The following is a 17209-nucleotide window of genomic DNA, read 5'->3' on the forward strand; positions in this document are numbered from 1 at the left end:
CAAGATGTATTACAAAGCTCTAATTATCAAGACAGTATGGTGCTGGCACAAAAACAGATACTTAGATCAATAGAACAGAATAGAGGACCCAGAAATGGACCCACAAACACATGGCCAACTAATTTTTGACAAGAGCAGGAAAGAATATCGAAATGAATAAAGACAGTCTCTTCAGCAAATGGTGTTAGGAAAACTGGACAGCGATATGCAGAAAAATGAACCTGGACCACTTGTTTTACACCACAAAAATAAATTCAAAATGGATGAAAGATCTAAACAGGAAGCCATCAAAATCCTATAGGAGAAAGCAGGCAAAAACCTCTTTGACCTTGGCTGCAGCAACTTCTTACTCAACACGTCTACAGAGGCAAGGGAAACAAAAGCAAAAATGCACTATTGGGACCTCATCAAGATAAAAAGCTTCTGCACAGCAAAGGAAACCATCAGCAAAAATAAAAGGCAACTAACTGAATGGGAAAAGATATTTGCAAATGACATATCAGATAAAGGATTAGTATCCAGAATCTATAAAGAACTTATGAAACTCAACACCCAAAAAATAATCCAGTGAAGAAATGGGCAAAAGACATGAATAGACACTTTTCCAAAGAAGACATCCAGATGGCCAACCGACACATGAAAAGATGCTCAACATCACTCATCATCAGGGAAATACGAATTAAAACCACAATGAGATACCACCTCATACCAGTCAGAATGGCTAAAATTAATAAGTCAGGGAACAACAGATATTGGCGAGGATGTGGAGAAAGATCTCCTTTGCACTGCTGGTGGAATGCAAACTGGTACAGCCACTATGGAAAACTTCAAGAGGTTCCTCAAAAATGTTAAAAATACCCCATGACCCAGCAATTGCACTACTAAGTATATATCCAAGGGATACAAGTGTACTGTTTTGAAGGGGCACATACACCCCAATGTTTATAGCAGTGCTATTGACCATAGCCAAATTATGGAAAGAGCCCAAATGTCCATCAACAGATGAATGGATAAAGAAGATGTGGAATGGGGGCGCCTGGGTGTCTCAGTCGGTTGAGCATCCAACTTCAGCTCAGGTCGTGATCTCACGGTTCGTGAGTTCAAGCCCCGTGTTGGGCTCTGTGCTGATGGCTCAGAGCCTCGAGCCTGCTTCAGATTCTGTGTCTCCCTCTCTCTCTGACCCTCCCTTACTCACACTCTGTCTCTGTCTCTGTCTCTCTCTCTGTCAAAATAAACATTGAAAAAAAGAAGAAGATGTGGTATGTACACACACACACACACACACACAATGGAGTATTACTCAGCAATCAAAAGAATGAAATCTTGCCATTTACAACAACATGGATGGAACTAGAGGGTATTATGCTAAGGGAAATAAGTCAGTCAGAGAAAAGACAAATATCATATGACTTCATTCATATGTGGACTTTAAGATACAGAACAGATGAACAGAAGGGAAGCGAAGCAAAAATAATATAAAAACAGGGAGGGGGACAAAACATGAGACTCTTAAATATGGAGAACAAACAGAGGATTGCTGGAGGGGCTGTGGGTGGGGGGATGGGCTAAATGGGTGAGGGGCACTAAGGAAGACACTTGCTGGGATGAGCACTGGGTGTTATACATAGGGAATGAATCACTGGAATCTACTCATGAAATCATTATTGCACTATATGCTAACTTGGATGTAAATTATAAATTAATTAATTAATTAATTAATTAATTAAAAAAATATAATTAGATACTAACACTCACATCCTAAAATGGCTAGAAAGTGGTAGGCTCTGAAGCAACTGTAACCGGCACATACTACTGGTGGGAATGTAAGTACAACCACTTCAGAAAACATACCACCCGTTTCTTATAGAGATTACCTGCTAACATACTACTACTACTTCAGTTTTATAACACAGAGAACCTCTCAAACATGTATAAAATATGTGGAGGGATGTTCGCTGTAGCATTTACTATAATATAGAAACAAGTGCCAAGCCCATCAAGAGAAAATGAACAACAAAATAAATGTAGTTATTTGTATATAAAAAGAGATTTTTTTATGTCAGCACATATAGAACTGCTTTATTCATTTTACAAGTTGCCTAATATTCTGTTTATTATGAATATACTTATTCTTATGCATGCATTATCTATTTCTAGAAGTATCTACGTAAGAAACTGGTAGAATGGTTACTTCTGATCAGAGGAAATCAGTGACTACGGGGTAGAGATTGCAGGGAAATTTTCCATTCATGCCATTTTGCATGTTTTCAATTTTGATTATTGTACTTATTCAAAAAGGTAGATAGTTTAAAACATAAACCTAAATGACAAAAGAATGGCAAAAACACATGTGGGTACAGTACTATTTATATAAAATTAAAAAACAGTTAAAACAATTCTATTTGTTGTAGCAAAAGTATGAACACATTCATGAAAACAGTAGCAAATCGAGACCATTTGGAAGAAGGTGAGAAGGAAGGTGAGAAGACAATGGGATGGTGGAGGGGACACGGTCCACAGACACAGCCGGGAGAACTGCTGCACAAATGGAGAGAGCAGTTACTACATGCCAGACACAGTGCTCAGAACTTTGGGAGCCTCAGCTCACTGCTGCCTCCTCCTTCCACCAACCTAGTAGCCCCATTTTCAGGTGAGGAAACTGAGGCTCTGACAAGTGAAAGACATCACTCACGCCAGGTCACGGGGCTGGGAAGTGACAGGGCCGGGGCTCAAGCTCATCTTCCTCTCGGAACCCTGGCATGTGGCTGTGTCTCTCTCAGGCCAGCTACCCCCTCTCTGGACCCATCTCCAGGACAAGTCCCAAGGCACACCCTTAATGCGATGCTTGGGGATGGCAGAAAATAAGATTCCATTGCACAATGAGAACTATTCTCACATACCTACACGTGGAGTGAGAAGAGGAGGGTGTGAAGAAAATGAAATGGTGGGATTCTATCCTAAAGCCAAGACTACACTGTATGTTAACTAACTTGAGAATAAATAAAATAAGATAAAATTAAAAAAAGAAAATGAGATAGTGGAGGGATATAGAGGGTTTTGAACATTATCTTATTTAGGTTTTTACTTTAACATTTTCTAAAACAAACAAATATAGCAAAATGTTTAGGCTTGGAAATGGTGGGCAACAGGTATAATTTTCTTTAATATAATTTCAAAAACTATATAAAGCATGGGGCACCCGGGTAGTTCAGTCTGTTAAACATGAAACTCTTGATTTTAGCTCAGGTCATGACCTCACGATTTGTGAGTTCGAGTCCCACATCAGGCTCCACACTGGCAGTGCAGAGCCTGCTTGGGACTCTCCCTCTCTCTCTGCCCCTCCCCACCCCTCTCTCTCAAAATAAATATATAAACTTAAAAAATAATTTCAAAAATAATTCCAAAAAAAAAAAAACTATATAAAGCACCCAGCACAGTGCCCGGCATAAAATACCCATCTAACAAATGTTACCTTCCAGTCTGCAATGCTTCATTTTATTATAATTTCTAGGACTTACTCTGCTAACTCCGCTTTGTAAGCACTGAGTTTTGCATGGATATTCGTTTTGAAAGTTGAAAGGGAATACTGCTCCTATTAGGACAGAAAAAAAGAAAACTACATTAAATACCCATTACCACAACCTAAAAACCTTAAGTGCCCAAAATATTCTAGGCACTGTTTTGAAATATTTTCTGATGGTTCCTCTACTCAACAAACATTCATTCAACACTATAAAACACTATGAAATGTCACCCACTATGTTACGGAATGGGTATGTAAGTGTGAAAAGAGTTCAGAGATAAAAGAGCTCATGGTCTGTTTTGAGAAACAAGCTCATAAACAATTACTATGATAAAAACAAGTTATCTGAGAGGTACAGAGAAGATACTAGGGCTTTGTGATATAGAAGAAAGCTTCGCAAAAGGAAGTAATTCTATCTGGATCTTAAAAACAATTTTGGGGGGATGTGAGCTAGTTAAGGAGTACAGAAGAAGTATATTGAAAAAGGCCAAAATTAATTTCTGATTTATTAAGCTTTTCCACCCAATAAACCCACTCCTTTCTGGATCTTAAGAGGATATAATTAAATGAGAGATGAGCCCACTACCTTTTGCCCCTACAAGGGCCTTGGAGGGAAAGGATGAACAAAAAACTGCATCTGTACAGACGAGGGAGTGAGAGGTGCTGTGAAAAGGCTGGTCACAGAAGGAGCTGCTGCCAATGGCTTTATACCCTTCCCTTTACAAGAAAATCTGAGACTTGATCCTAAACAACTGCTTCTTCAGCACACCAGAAGGAGATGCATCAGGGCACCTGGGTGGCTGAGTGGGTTAAGCGTCCAACTCTCGATTTCGGCTCAGGTCATGATCTCATGGTTCATGAGATCAAGCCCGGTGCCAGGCTCTGTGCTGACAGCATGCAGCCTACTTGGGATTCTGTCTCCCTCTCTCTCTGCCCCTCCCGTGCTCGTGCTCTCTTTCAAAAATAAATAAATAAACATTTAAAAGAAAGAGAGAGAGAGAGGGGACATGGCATCAACACTGCCAAAGTTATGGTCCAGAAGATTCCTTAATTTCATTTGTCTGTCTTAAGTCACACAGCCATCTTCAGAAGAAACATGACCAAAGTAGAGACCATCTTCCTTGTAAGAACCAAGGATGGGAGAATAAACAGAAGATTGAGGAACTGGTGCCATTTCTATCTTTTCTCCTTCATCTTTGCACCCAACAAAAGAGCTATTTTTTTTTTCCTTTTTCTGAATAGCAAGTTACTCAGTTGAACACATGGACCAAAGAGTATTTTAATAAGATGGACCAAAGAGTATTTTGATAGGATGGTGAGAAATAGATTTGTATATTAATATTTAACTTAATTAAATAATTAATTGATTAAAAATGCATACGTGTAAGTGTATACACACACACACACACACACACACACACACACACACACACACACCCCTAAGTTAGTAGAGGCCATTCTTTCAACAGTGAAACACTAAAAGGTTAATATTCCAATTAAGGAAAGTATTTTAAGAATTTGCCCCAAATCCTAGCTTTGTGAGCAAAAGAGAAATTTTTAATTTTAGAAATTTTTGTTTAGATTTTCCGAAAAATAATACCGTATGTTCCAACTCAAGTATAGCCCTAACCTGTAACTGTTGTTTTGCCTGTATTCAGTAATTAATTCATCCATTCATTCATTTATATGCAGTTAGGAATTTTTTTTTTAAAGGCCAATTCTCTCTCCCTCATGATTGCTTTGCTCTACAGTGACCATAATCACCGGGCACAATTTGGGTTGGGAATATCATTTTAAGCAGAAGCCAGTTAACCATGAAAACGAGACATGAAAATAAATACATACAGTCTTTCTCAGGCAAGACCTATTCTTCTTCCTACCTTTGCTGGTCTGGTAGCCTATGCAGTGGGAGACTAGTAAGACTCTTTTTCTTTGGTAATACTTTTAAACTCTTCAAAGGAGACCATTAGTTTTCATTATTCTCTATCCACCATAAACAATCACTTTATATATGAGTTTGCCTTTCAAATACTACTTAGCCATTATCCAATTCATCTCTAAAGATGTATACCCGAGATTACTTACCAGGGGGAGAAGTCAGATGACGAACAGGTCTTGCTGGTTGAAGCGGTTTACCAATCAATTTTTTGGTTTCCATTATCACAAAGACCTTGAAGTTCCATACTTGAAGAGGGAAAAAGACATCTGATCTTTTTGACAAGATAATCAAAATGCTTTAACAAATTTTATATACATATATACATATATGTGTGTGTGTGTATATATATATAAATATATATATTTATATTATATTTATATATAATATTTATATATATTTATATATATATAAAACCACAACACTCATTTGAAGATACCTACACCTTATAAGTTAAGGAATTAAGGTGGAAAAAATCACAAGCCCTTAAAATAATACGTGACAATCTTTATAGCATCTGTCACGATGGAACATTCCCTCTTTTAAGACATTTTACTCCTTTAACTTGCCTGACTTTTCTTTTGGTTTCCTATACCTTTGACTACCTCTTCTAACTTCCTTAGCTTATTCCTCTTCCTTTCTCCAATGAAATTCAGGAATTCTTCCAAATTTGGCTTCGATCCTCTTCGTTGACCTGATCTACTCTCCTCATGATTTCAACTACCTATCTACGTGATAGACATGCCCTAATTTATACATATAGCACCTACCTCTCTTTTAAATCCCAGTTCTGTTTTTCTAAAGATATTTCCATTTATATCTTATCACAGACACCTCAAATTCAACATATCCAAAATCAAATTCATTACTTTGACTCCAAAGATGCTCGTCCTCCTGTAGTCCTTAAGGCTTCACCAACTCCCTCAGACCAACTTTGGCTAAATAAGATCTAAAATAAAAGTCTCCACACCATTAGTCTCTTAATTCCTGTCCATTCTACTTCCAAACTATTTCTCAAATCTATTTTCTTCATTCTCGCCACTACTCTTTTGGTTCCACAATAACTCTGAATTCATCTCCCTGATCACTCAGTGGGATTTAAAAACTCCCTTGTCTCCCTATGTTCCTGGAACACAGAGATTATGCCCACATCATGGCATTAAGAACATTGTACTCTACATAATGGCTGTTTGTCTTCCATACTTGGCAAAAGTGAGGAGCAGATTCTGTAACTGAGGAACAATATTTTCATTCACCCCCTTTCCCTGGCAACTAACAGTACCTGGACTGGATCCAAAGTAGGTGCTGAACAAATGGGTAAATATAACCTCTTTCTCTCCAAACTATGATCCCTTTACATACACACACCTGCTTAGAAAACGTCAGTTCCTCATCACCTCCTGGATTATTCATAATAGAAACAGAGGCCAACATCCATGTGTCATGCAGAGTAAACTGTTTACCTAAGTTACGTTATTTAAGATTCAGAACAACTCTATCAATTAGGCACAATGAAGAGTGAAATCTCAGGTCTCAGGTGAGCCTACCTGTTGTTAATATTATGGCTCCAGCACCTAGTTATATAACTACGGAAAACAATAGCCTCTACCTCCTAGGTTTGATGTGAAAACTAAATTATATGTATAAAGTATTAGCACAATGTCTGGCACACAGTAAGAGCTCAATAAATGTTAGCCTCATTATTTTTCAATAATACTAATTTTACAGATCAAGCTTAGAGAAATTACGTATCTTGCCCAAGATCCTGAGTCTAGGAAGCGATAGCATGCCATGTTCACGCTTCTGGCCAAAAAGAATCAAGAATCTCCCCAACCATTTTCCACCCCATACCCAGGCAGAACTGAACAGGTTCGTACCCTTATGTGCTCACAAAACACCCCTGTATCTACCCTCTTCCAATGTGGTATTTACTGAACTCGTCGCAATTACCTTTTACCTGACTGTTAAATTACAGTTCTATCACACAGGTCTATCACCAGTGTCTAGTACAGTGTCTAGAACACTGTGGGTGTTTAATAGATTGTTGAATTCACAAATGTTATTTGGTTTTACCCTATACTTATACATTCTGGAGTTCCTTCACTCTCCCTGCTGTTCTTCTCCCAAAGTGCTATTCGTTTTTCAAGACCAAGGTCAAGTTACTTGCTTGGAAAATATTCTCATGTCTCAACAGTAACGTTAAATAAAATAGTTCACATGAAGCTTTCTAGTTCCTAACAAATAGTTGACAGTAAAATAACAATAATTTATTTTTCCTCTTCCACTGACCCCTACTGTATTTTATTAACTATTCTAAAATGTACCACAGTAAATCTATTTCATGTGTTTGATTAGACCGAGTTAGCTGACACCAAAAAAACTGTATCTTACTTATCTTCGTATCATAGTACCTGCAACATAATTGGTTTTACTAAATAAATCTATAAATTTAAATACCTTCTAAATATAACTAAAACTTTCTGATGCCTGAATAGGATATAGCTTTTCAAATTATGATGCCTATTAAGACAAAACTAAAAATAAAATTCCACCTGACTTTATATCTGCTTATCCAAAGACAAATGCAACCATATGATTTTAAGCAGATCATTACCTAAATAACTGTTTCCCTAAGTATATAATAGGGTTAATAACTCCCTGTTAGCTCCAAAAACATACTTTTACCTATTTATAAATGCCTCGGGACATTTTATGCTAAGCAAAGTAAGTCAATCAGAGAAAGACAAATATATGATTTCACTTATATGTGGAATTTAAGAAACAAAACTGATGAACAAAGGGGAAGGGAAGCAAAAAACAGGGAGACAAAACCATAAGAGATTCTTAAATACAGATTAAAAGCTGAGGGTTGCTGGAGAGGTGTTCGGTGGGGGGATGGGCTGAATGGGGGATGGGCATTAAGGAGGCACTTGTTGGGATGAACACTGGGTGTCATATGTAAGTGATGAATCACTAAATTCTATTCCTGAAATCATTATTACACTGTATGTTAACTAAGTTGGATTTCAATTAAACAATAAGTAAAAAAAAAAATGGCTCTAGACATTACTCAAATGTTAAAATCATAAATTTATAAACAACTTCTCAAAGTTAGCACTGATAACTAAGTGCAAAAACAGTTACTTTTTTCCTGAAGTTTGGAGAGCCAGCTAGTATTCCTCATTATTACCTATGGAGCTTTTGCGATGTGTCTCTTAACTGGTATTTCAACATGGCTATTAGCAACCTTCTAAACAAAACTCATGCCGTCCATACTTTTTGGCAATACAACTTTGATATAATAGGAAACAAGAAAAATCTTATAAGCATATGTAGCAAAAAAATATTTCAGACAAATATTTATTGAACATTTTCTATGTGGAAAGAAAATCTTAAATAAGGACCAAAAAGCAATCTAATGTTGTGTTATTTAATGTTTATCCTAGACATTTTAATTAGGACCCTAATACTAGCATGTAGTAACTTTCCATCCTGTTTCCCATATGAAACTAATGAATCAGAATACAATAGAGTACTTTGGCACACACTTTCTTGTTTTTCACTGCTCAGCTGAAATTGAGTTGATAGGTTGTAAAGTTTTTTCCAGTTGCTGAGCAATGCAAATCCACGGTATTCAAACTAGGGATTTTCAAGAGTTGGGGAGTTACAGAACTATTATATGATTTTGCAACACAAGTATATAAACAAAAAATAAAAGATCTTTTAGTATCGCCCACCCTTTCAATTTATAGTAGGAAAAATATAGCAAAGGCTCCAGATACGTAAATTCCTATCAGTTAAGGAAATGAGAAAAGATGATGTCATATAGCATTTAATTTTTTAAGTAAACTGTTTCTATATAGAGACACTGACATCATAGGGAATAAGTTTGGAATTCACAGTATACAACAGCATCATGTCTTAAACAGTGTTATTAATGGAAAAGGCAAGTATTTACATGAATTATTACAGTAATTATTATTGAAAAACTGAATCACAGGATTGAAATCTATGAAGGACAGGACTCCACAAACCAAAGCCTAACTCTCAGTTTAGGTCAAAAATCATAAAGATTTAACTACAAAAATATTATACAAAATAACTTCAATCTTAAACTAATGCCTGCTTCACTCACCCAATATAGAGCTCCAAAAGTTTCCTTTGAAGCTACTAATACTACCTAGGGCAGGCCTTTATGGTATCAACTGTTACAAAGGACAACACTTGCAGAAGCAAAAAAATCGTACTTAAAACACTGGATAACAAGTAGCTGGCCAATCATAGAGTTGTCTTTTAAACTATGAATATATAGCTTTGTGGTATATTTTTTAAAAAAGCATTTTGATCCACTGTCTCAAAATTTTCATTCTATTAATACATGCTGAGAACTAGCTACTGAATAGTTTTGTTTTGTTTGTTTTTTTCAAGTTTACACATAGTTAACAAATCATCTCAAAAAGCCAACTGCCATGTCAGGAAGCTTCAGTTGCTATTCTACATCTAGCAATACTAAAGTATATCTTAGGTTCCTTTTCTGTTCAAAAAAAAAAATTCAAACTAAATATAAATCCCAAGGACCCACCAATGTCCCAGACCAATTGGGACATAATCTTACTATGCAACGTATGCCATTGATTTTTTATTAAAACTCCATTTTTGAGGTCCTATTACATGCTAAATGCTTTACATATGTTATTTCATTTTGAGCCACACATTAAGTACTGTAGAGAATCACTATTAGTCATCTTACAGATGTAAAACCTGATGCTCAGAAAAAGAAGAGAGATTCTCAAGATCACCTAGTATATATATGGCAAAAATGAGGATTTAACTATAAAGTTCATGCCCTTGTCCCTAAACTTGCATGTTTGGTAAGTAAAAGAAAGACATAGGACTCTCTACTATTCCATATGGACACTGCGTATATGGGTTTTTTTTAATGAATTAGAACATTTATACATAAATAGACTTGCTGAATAAACTAGCATATATAAATAATTTCCATTTCCTCAATTTATAATTTTTCTTAGAATACTAAATAAATTACATGATTACTATGCTTTCCTTATTCTGTAGACATGGTATAACAGTGCCAAACTTACCACAGGTCACAACTTAAGAAAAATACTATGTACTGTATTTAGAAGCTGGATACTAATAATTTCCAATCTAAATTCTCTATTTCTTTAGAAAATGCTGATGATTCTGCTGCAATTAATAAGATCATACAGATGAATGGATAAAGAGTATGTGATATATATACATATATACACACACACATACGCTTATATATACACATATACACACAATGGAATATTATTCAGCCATAAAAAAGACTGAAATCCCCCCCACTTGCAACAACATGGATGGATCTAGAGTATAATGCTAAGCGAAATATGCCAGTCAGAAAAACACAAAATACAAAATTTCACTCTTGTGGAATTTAAGAAACAAAATAAATGAACAAAGAAAAAAAAGAGATTAAAAAAAACAAAAACAAAAACCCTACACCCTTAAAAATAGAGAACAAATGGTTCCCAGAAGGAAGGTGAAGCAGGGGCATGAGGGAAATAGGTGAATGGGATTAAGAGTCACTTATCTTAATGAGTAATACATGGAATTGCTGAATCACTATGTTATACACCTGAAACTAACATAACACTTTGTTAACTACACTGGAATTAAAACAAAAAGAAATACAATCATATAAAATTAAATAATCTGAGAAGTGGAAAGACCATGCCTTCATCTACCTCATGTATATGTCCCATGTGATAATCAGACAGGATTTAATCTCAATTTTCAACTTCAAAATACTATTATGCTAAGTTAGGATTCCTTGAAACCAAATGCTCTTTGCAAGTAAACAGCACAGACTGATAAACTGAGAGATGAAAATAATATAAAGGAAATACAGGGGAGTTAAGACATAAACCGATTACGACTTAGGTGATAAAGGATATTTTATATTCCACAAATCAGCTGCCAAATGAGAGAAAAATTTAAACTATCAAACAGTTGTAAGAGGAGAGAGCATTCCATAAAATACTTTCCATTTCATACCTTCTCTTTACAACTTACCAAAAAAAAAAACTTTTTGGTCTGTGATGTACCTTGTAATACAAACAAAATTTAACACTTAGGTAGGATAAAAACTGTCCAGATAACGTGCGCTTGTGGTCATAACTGATGTAACTGTCCTTTTCTTTAACTTTGCTTAAAATATCAGTAATTAAAACCTCTTGATACAAATATTGAATCATTATGTCGTAAACCTGAAACCTAGTTAGATGTCAATTATATCTCAGGTTTTTTTAATGGCGTATCTTTACTTACAACTTCTGCGAAATACCTTCAGTTACTTTCACGAACCATTTGATTCTGCGAATTAACCGTATATATGTTTCTTGGCTCTCTTTTTCCTATTGGGCTTTCTTTTTTCTTGTCTGTAATTTAATCTAATTAATTATTGATTTACTGTTGAAATTTGCCTCAAATTAGTAGTGATGGTGCCAGGGTATGGGGGACAAAGTCTTCAAACCATCGCACCACCAAGGACCAGGTCCTGGGACAGAGGGCGCTATGTACTTACTTTTTTCTGGCGTTTTTGTTTTTTGTTTTAATTATGCCCTCACCAGCGGAACTCTCCCTGGGCCCCTGGCCCCTCGCCCTACGCCAGGTGTTCCCACAACAGTCACCACCCTTTCCTCCCGACGGGCTCGCCCCCTTAGCACTCTACCACCCACCTAGGAGGCCCTGGGGGGCCTTGCCGGATTTGTCCCCCCCGACCCCGGGGACCCCCTCCCTCACAACTCTCCCGGGGTCCGAGCTCGGAGAGGGCGCCCACCGCCTCCTCACACCCCGGGCCCGACTTCTGCCCCCACCCCCCAGATCTGCTCATCCTCCCCAGCCACCTACCGCCTCAAGATCGGGGAGGATTTCGGGGCAGCAGCGTCGCCGCGCTCAACCCAAACGCGGCGGCCCAGCGCCCCGCTGCCCGTCGGGGAACGGCTCCCGCCGCGCGTCCGCTCGAGGCCGGGGGCGGCGGCAGCGGAGGCGGGGCCGACTGCGGCTCCGAGGGGCGAGAGGCGGACAGGGGGCGGGGGCGGGGGCGGGGGCGGGGGCGGGGGCGGGGCCTGCGGGGCCGGGTCCGGAGCTCCGCCGCGCGGGGCCAGAACCGTTAAGCCGGCAGCGCGCGCGCCTCCCGGGCGTGCTGGGCGAGCGGGGCTTCTGGCTGTCCGCGCGCAGTGCGGAGGAGGCCGGGGGTGGCCTCTCCGAGGTGCTGGCAGGCTCGCCCTGGACGGGGCGCGCCCGCATGAACAGCCTCCGGGACCCCAGTCGGCGGCCCTGCTCGCCGGAGACGGGGAGACGCGAGGCGAGCCGCCTGCGCCGGGCGGGCGTCGGGCTCCAGGCAGCGACTGTGAGCGAGGCCGCCTCTGTGAGCGAGGCCTCCCGCGTCAGAGCTGCCGGCCGGCCCCGACGGCGCGGGCCGCTCTCCCCGCCGAGTCCTGCTAGGATTCGAGCTGCCAGCAACGGTTACCTTAATCTCATTCAGACTGCCGTCCCCAAAGACCAAGAATGGTTGAAGCACCTCCATCCGAATCTTTTATTTTCAGTCTTCACCTTTATTCTTTCATTTCTTTCGCCCCTCTGGGTGCTGGCAGGAGGCAGGAGGCGTGGGGCGGCTGCCGGGGGGAACGGGGTAGTTTGGTCGTCCCCGGGCTCACAACCCGGTGGGCGCCTGCGCTAGCTGGCACTTGGGGGGGATGGGGGGCGTGCTAAGTACTGTGCCAGAGGAGTAGATTTAGGCTGGGAGCGCAGTACCTGACTCGGGGCTAGGGCTAGGGCGTCGGAGCGGTTTTCAGAGCTGGGCCCCTGGTGTGTTGCATTTGGCCCGAGGAAAGAAGGCAGGAAAGGAGGGGAGGAAGTGCCCAAGGCAAAGTGTCCAGTGTGGGGTAGCTGGGGCTGGGGAACGGATAGTGGGGAAATGAAACAGGAGAGGACATGAATTAGGTCTTAACTCTTTCTTAGTTTGTCCTTTTGAGTATTTTGCGAGATCATTCTGACAGCCATTATGGAGGGCAGATTTTGAGGGCAGGGGGATACAGCAGTGTTAAATAGAAGAGGCTTCCTGGGAGGCATTTGCAATGACTCCAGTAAGAAATTATGTCCTAGAAGTAGCGAAGATCTGAGAGATGCTGCTGAAGTGAAATCAACGTTTAGTGACAGATTGGACGGAAGGGTGAATAAGGGAATCTAGGTAACTCGTGAGTTTCTGACTTGGGCAAACAAGTGAATAGGTGGTGGTAACATAAGGTAGGGAATGCGAGAGGCTGAACAGATTTGGGGAGGGAAATGATCAATTCAGAGTGGGACTCATAAATATATTATAATGGGATATTTAAGTTGAGGTATCCAAACAGCTATTTTATAAATACAGAAAATATATAGTCATACATACATATGCCTATATACATACACACACATATGTCATAGGCATTTAATGGGCAATAATGGAATATTAGGAAAGGGAGGTTGATTGAGAAAATTCATGCATTCTGGAAGAAGTATTTAGAGAACTCAAAAGACAAGTAACATCCAAAGGAGGTTGTGTAAAGGCAAAAGAAAGCTTGTCTAGAATAGGGTAAGAAGGAATACCTCTCTGAAAAGGGATCATCCAGGTACACGTTAAAGCTGATGAAGAAGACTAGGAAAAAAGGTGTCTAGGTTAGCAAAATTTAGATATTAGTGCCCTGGGGCAAGAAAAACAAAATTTGGCAAAATTCAGAAACTGATATGAAATCAGTATGGCTGGACAAGAGAAAAAGCAAGAAGAGAATCTTGAAGATGAGTTTGGAGAGATGGGAAAAGCCAAAAGCATACAAGGTTTTGTAGGTTCCAGTAGGGAGGTTTAATTTTATTATAAGAGCAATGGGAAACATTGAAGGGTTCCTGTGGGGCACTAATGTGATAGGATTTACCATTTTTTAAAAGGTGTGGTTTCAGAAGCACTTTCATGCAACGTTAAGATTTTGCTATTTAAATGTTTTAGAGACAGAGACAGAGTTCTAGCAGGAGAGGGGCAGAGAAAGGGGGACAGAAGATCCAAAGCAGGTTCCACACTGACAGGCTGACGGCAGTGAGCCCGATTTGTGGGTCAAGCCCACAAACCGTGAGATCGTGGCATGACCTGAGCAAAGTGTGACGCTCAACTGACTGAGCCACCCAGGCGCCCCCCAAGTTATTGCTATTTGGATGTAGAAATAGCTTCCAGGAATACTCCTACCCCTACTGAGACAACTTACCTGGCATCAGAACCTAAAAAGTGCAGGGTCAGAGGCATGGAGCACCAGTAGTCTGTGGACAATGGAGTCAAATCTTTCCAACCCCCAGATGTAGAAAATTATAAGTGTAGGATTCAGTTCTCATCTGTAGTCAAAACAGAAGTTTTCTTCTTCAAGAATATATTTAACAATATAACATACACATTTATATATATCACACAATAAAATTAGTTTGTATATATTACTATATGAAATCAACAGAAATCATTGTGACAAAAAAGTGAACCAGAAGAAAAAAAATTTTTTTTGATCAAACCAAAAACAGCACGACAGCAAGACAGTGTGAGAGCGGGGGAGAGGACAAAGGGAGAGAGGAATCCGAAGCAGGCTCCACATTAAGTGTGGAGCACGATGCAGGGCTCCATTCCATGACGCTGGGATCCTGACCTGGGCTGAAATCAAGAGGCACTGAGCCACCCAGGTGCCCTGAGACACATTTTATTTATTTATTTATTTTATTATTTTTATTTATTTTTTAACATTTATTATTTTTGAGACAGAGAGAGACAGAGCATGAACGGGGGAGGGTGAGAGAGAGGGAGACACAGAATCAGAAGCAGGCTCCAGGCTCTGAGCCATCAGCCCAGAGCCCCACGCGGGGCTTGAACTCACGGACCGCGAGATCATGACCTGAGCCGAAGTCGGATGCTCAACCGACTGAGCCACCCAGGCGCCCCGAGACACATTTTAAATAGAAGTAATAGACTCCAAATTTTTTTGGTAATTGAAGGGGAATGAATCCTATAAATACACTGAAACTTTAAACTTGAAAAAATTTCTTGTTGATTTGAGTAGAGAACTCAACTCTAGAGTAGAGTAGCAACTACAAGGATAGTCTAGAATTGATAATACCCTTCTATGACAACAGCTTGGCAACAGGTTAGTGAGTAATTTCAAGAATATTTAAGGTTAATCACACTGATCAAGAAAAACTTGAAATGTTCTGTAATCACTAAGCTCACATAAGGAACTCCACAGATTTCCCCAAAATTAGCACTACTAAAAACTGACATATTATTACTAAATAAGTTATGATTGAAATCAACTTCTCTAAATTTTCAATAATAAAAAATTTTGATCAACTATGCTGAAGATATTAGCAAACTATTTACTTTCACAAAGAAAATGTGTTACAAAATTTTCAAAGGAAGAGTCAATCAAAATACATAAAAGTTAGGCGCCTGGGTGGTTCAGTCCATTGAGTGTCCAGATCTTGATTTCAGCTCAGGTCATGATCTCACGGTTCTTGGGATTGAGCCTGGAGTCGGGCCTGCTTAACATTCTCTCTCTCCTTCTCTCTTTACCTCTCTACTGCTTTCTCTCTCTCTGTCTCTGTCTCTCTCTCTCAAAATAAATCAACTTTAAAAAAATACTTCGAAGTTAAAAATATAGGTTAAGTAGAGGGGTGGTTCAGGCAGTTAAATATTTTTAAGGATTTTTTTAATGCCTGGCATTTGTCAGCTTTTTAAAATTTGTAACTGGTTGTCATTGCGTTGCTTCTCTCATTCTAAGTAAACATTCACTTTGGTTTAAATTTGTTTTATTTTTTTTTTCAACGTTTATTTTTGGGACAGAGAGAGACAGAGCATGAACGGGGGAGGGGCAGAGAGAGAGGGAGACACAGAATCGGAAACAGGCTCCAGGCTCTGAGCCATCAGCCCAGAGCCCGACGCGGGGCTCGAACTCACGGACCGCGAGATCGTGACCTGGCTGACGTCGGACGCTTAACCGACTGCGCCACCCAGGCGCCCCTCACTTTGGTTTAAAAAAAAAAAAAGGTTTGGAGAGCGGATTGAGGGAAAACAAGAGTGGAAATAGGAATCCCAATTAGAAAGATAATAGCTCACAATTAAATGCCTTTTATTAATTGTAAGTAGAGGTTTTTGTTGCCATTACATTTCATATCTTATTCACAGTACCTTCCTTTTAGTGAATAAAACCCTATATGAGCACCAATAACACACACACAAACCGGTTACCTGCTTTCATGAAATGTACCATCTGGCGAGGTCGCAGATTCACAAACACAATTCTAACTCAATAAGCTAATGGTGAAGATAAAGGCACTCCCAGTGTGTACGTGTGTGCCTGCGTGGTACTACTTATTAGCCTCGAGAGTTGGGAAAAGCTGAATAGGGCAGCAATCATGGAGCGTTTACGAAATGATCTCCTTACTAGCCTCCTGCCAGTAGTCTGCCTCTCATTCACTTCTTCCACATTTACAAAGCATTGTACGGATACATATACACACAGACGCACATACACATCATCATGACAGCAATACATGAAAAACCATAGAGACTTGGTTCTATTCATCTCAGCTCAGGAAAACACCACCACCACCAAAAAAGTTTTGAAGACCTGTGGCTGTTAGATGCCAGTCGCTGAGGATACGAAGACAAAGTG

The 17209-nt window shown here is 39.6% G+C and overlaps 1 protein-coding gene across 1 annotated transcript in view; it reads right to left on the reverse strand.

Moving 5' to 3' along the window:
- Nucleotides 1-12496, reverse strand: part of CF2H8orf88 (chromosome F2 C8orf88 homolog) — a 36195-nt gene extending 23699 nt beyond the window's left edge. Inside the window, exons 1-3 of the mRNA XM_043601343.1 lie at nt 12378-12496; nt 5609-5707; nt 3519-3592 (exon numbers count right to left, since the gene is read on the reverse strand). Of these exons, the coding sequence (XP_043457278.1) occupies nt 3519-3592; nt 5609-5681 (147 nt within the window). The 5' untranslated portion in view covers nt 5682-5707; nt 12378-12496. The remainder of the gene's footprint in view (nt 1-3518; nt 3593-5608; nt 5708-12377) is intronic.
- Between the last annotated feature and the right edge of the window lie 4713 nt (nt 12497-17209).

Source organism: Prionailurus bengalensis, chromosome F2, assembly GCF_016509475.1.
Source record: "Prionailurus bengalensis isolate Pbe53 chromosome F2, Fcat_Pben_1.1_paternal_pri, whole genome shotgun sequence".
Taxonomy (NCBI): Eukaryota; Metazoa; Chordata; class Mammalia; order Carnivora; family Felidae; genus Prionailurus; species Prionailurus bengalensis.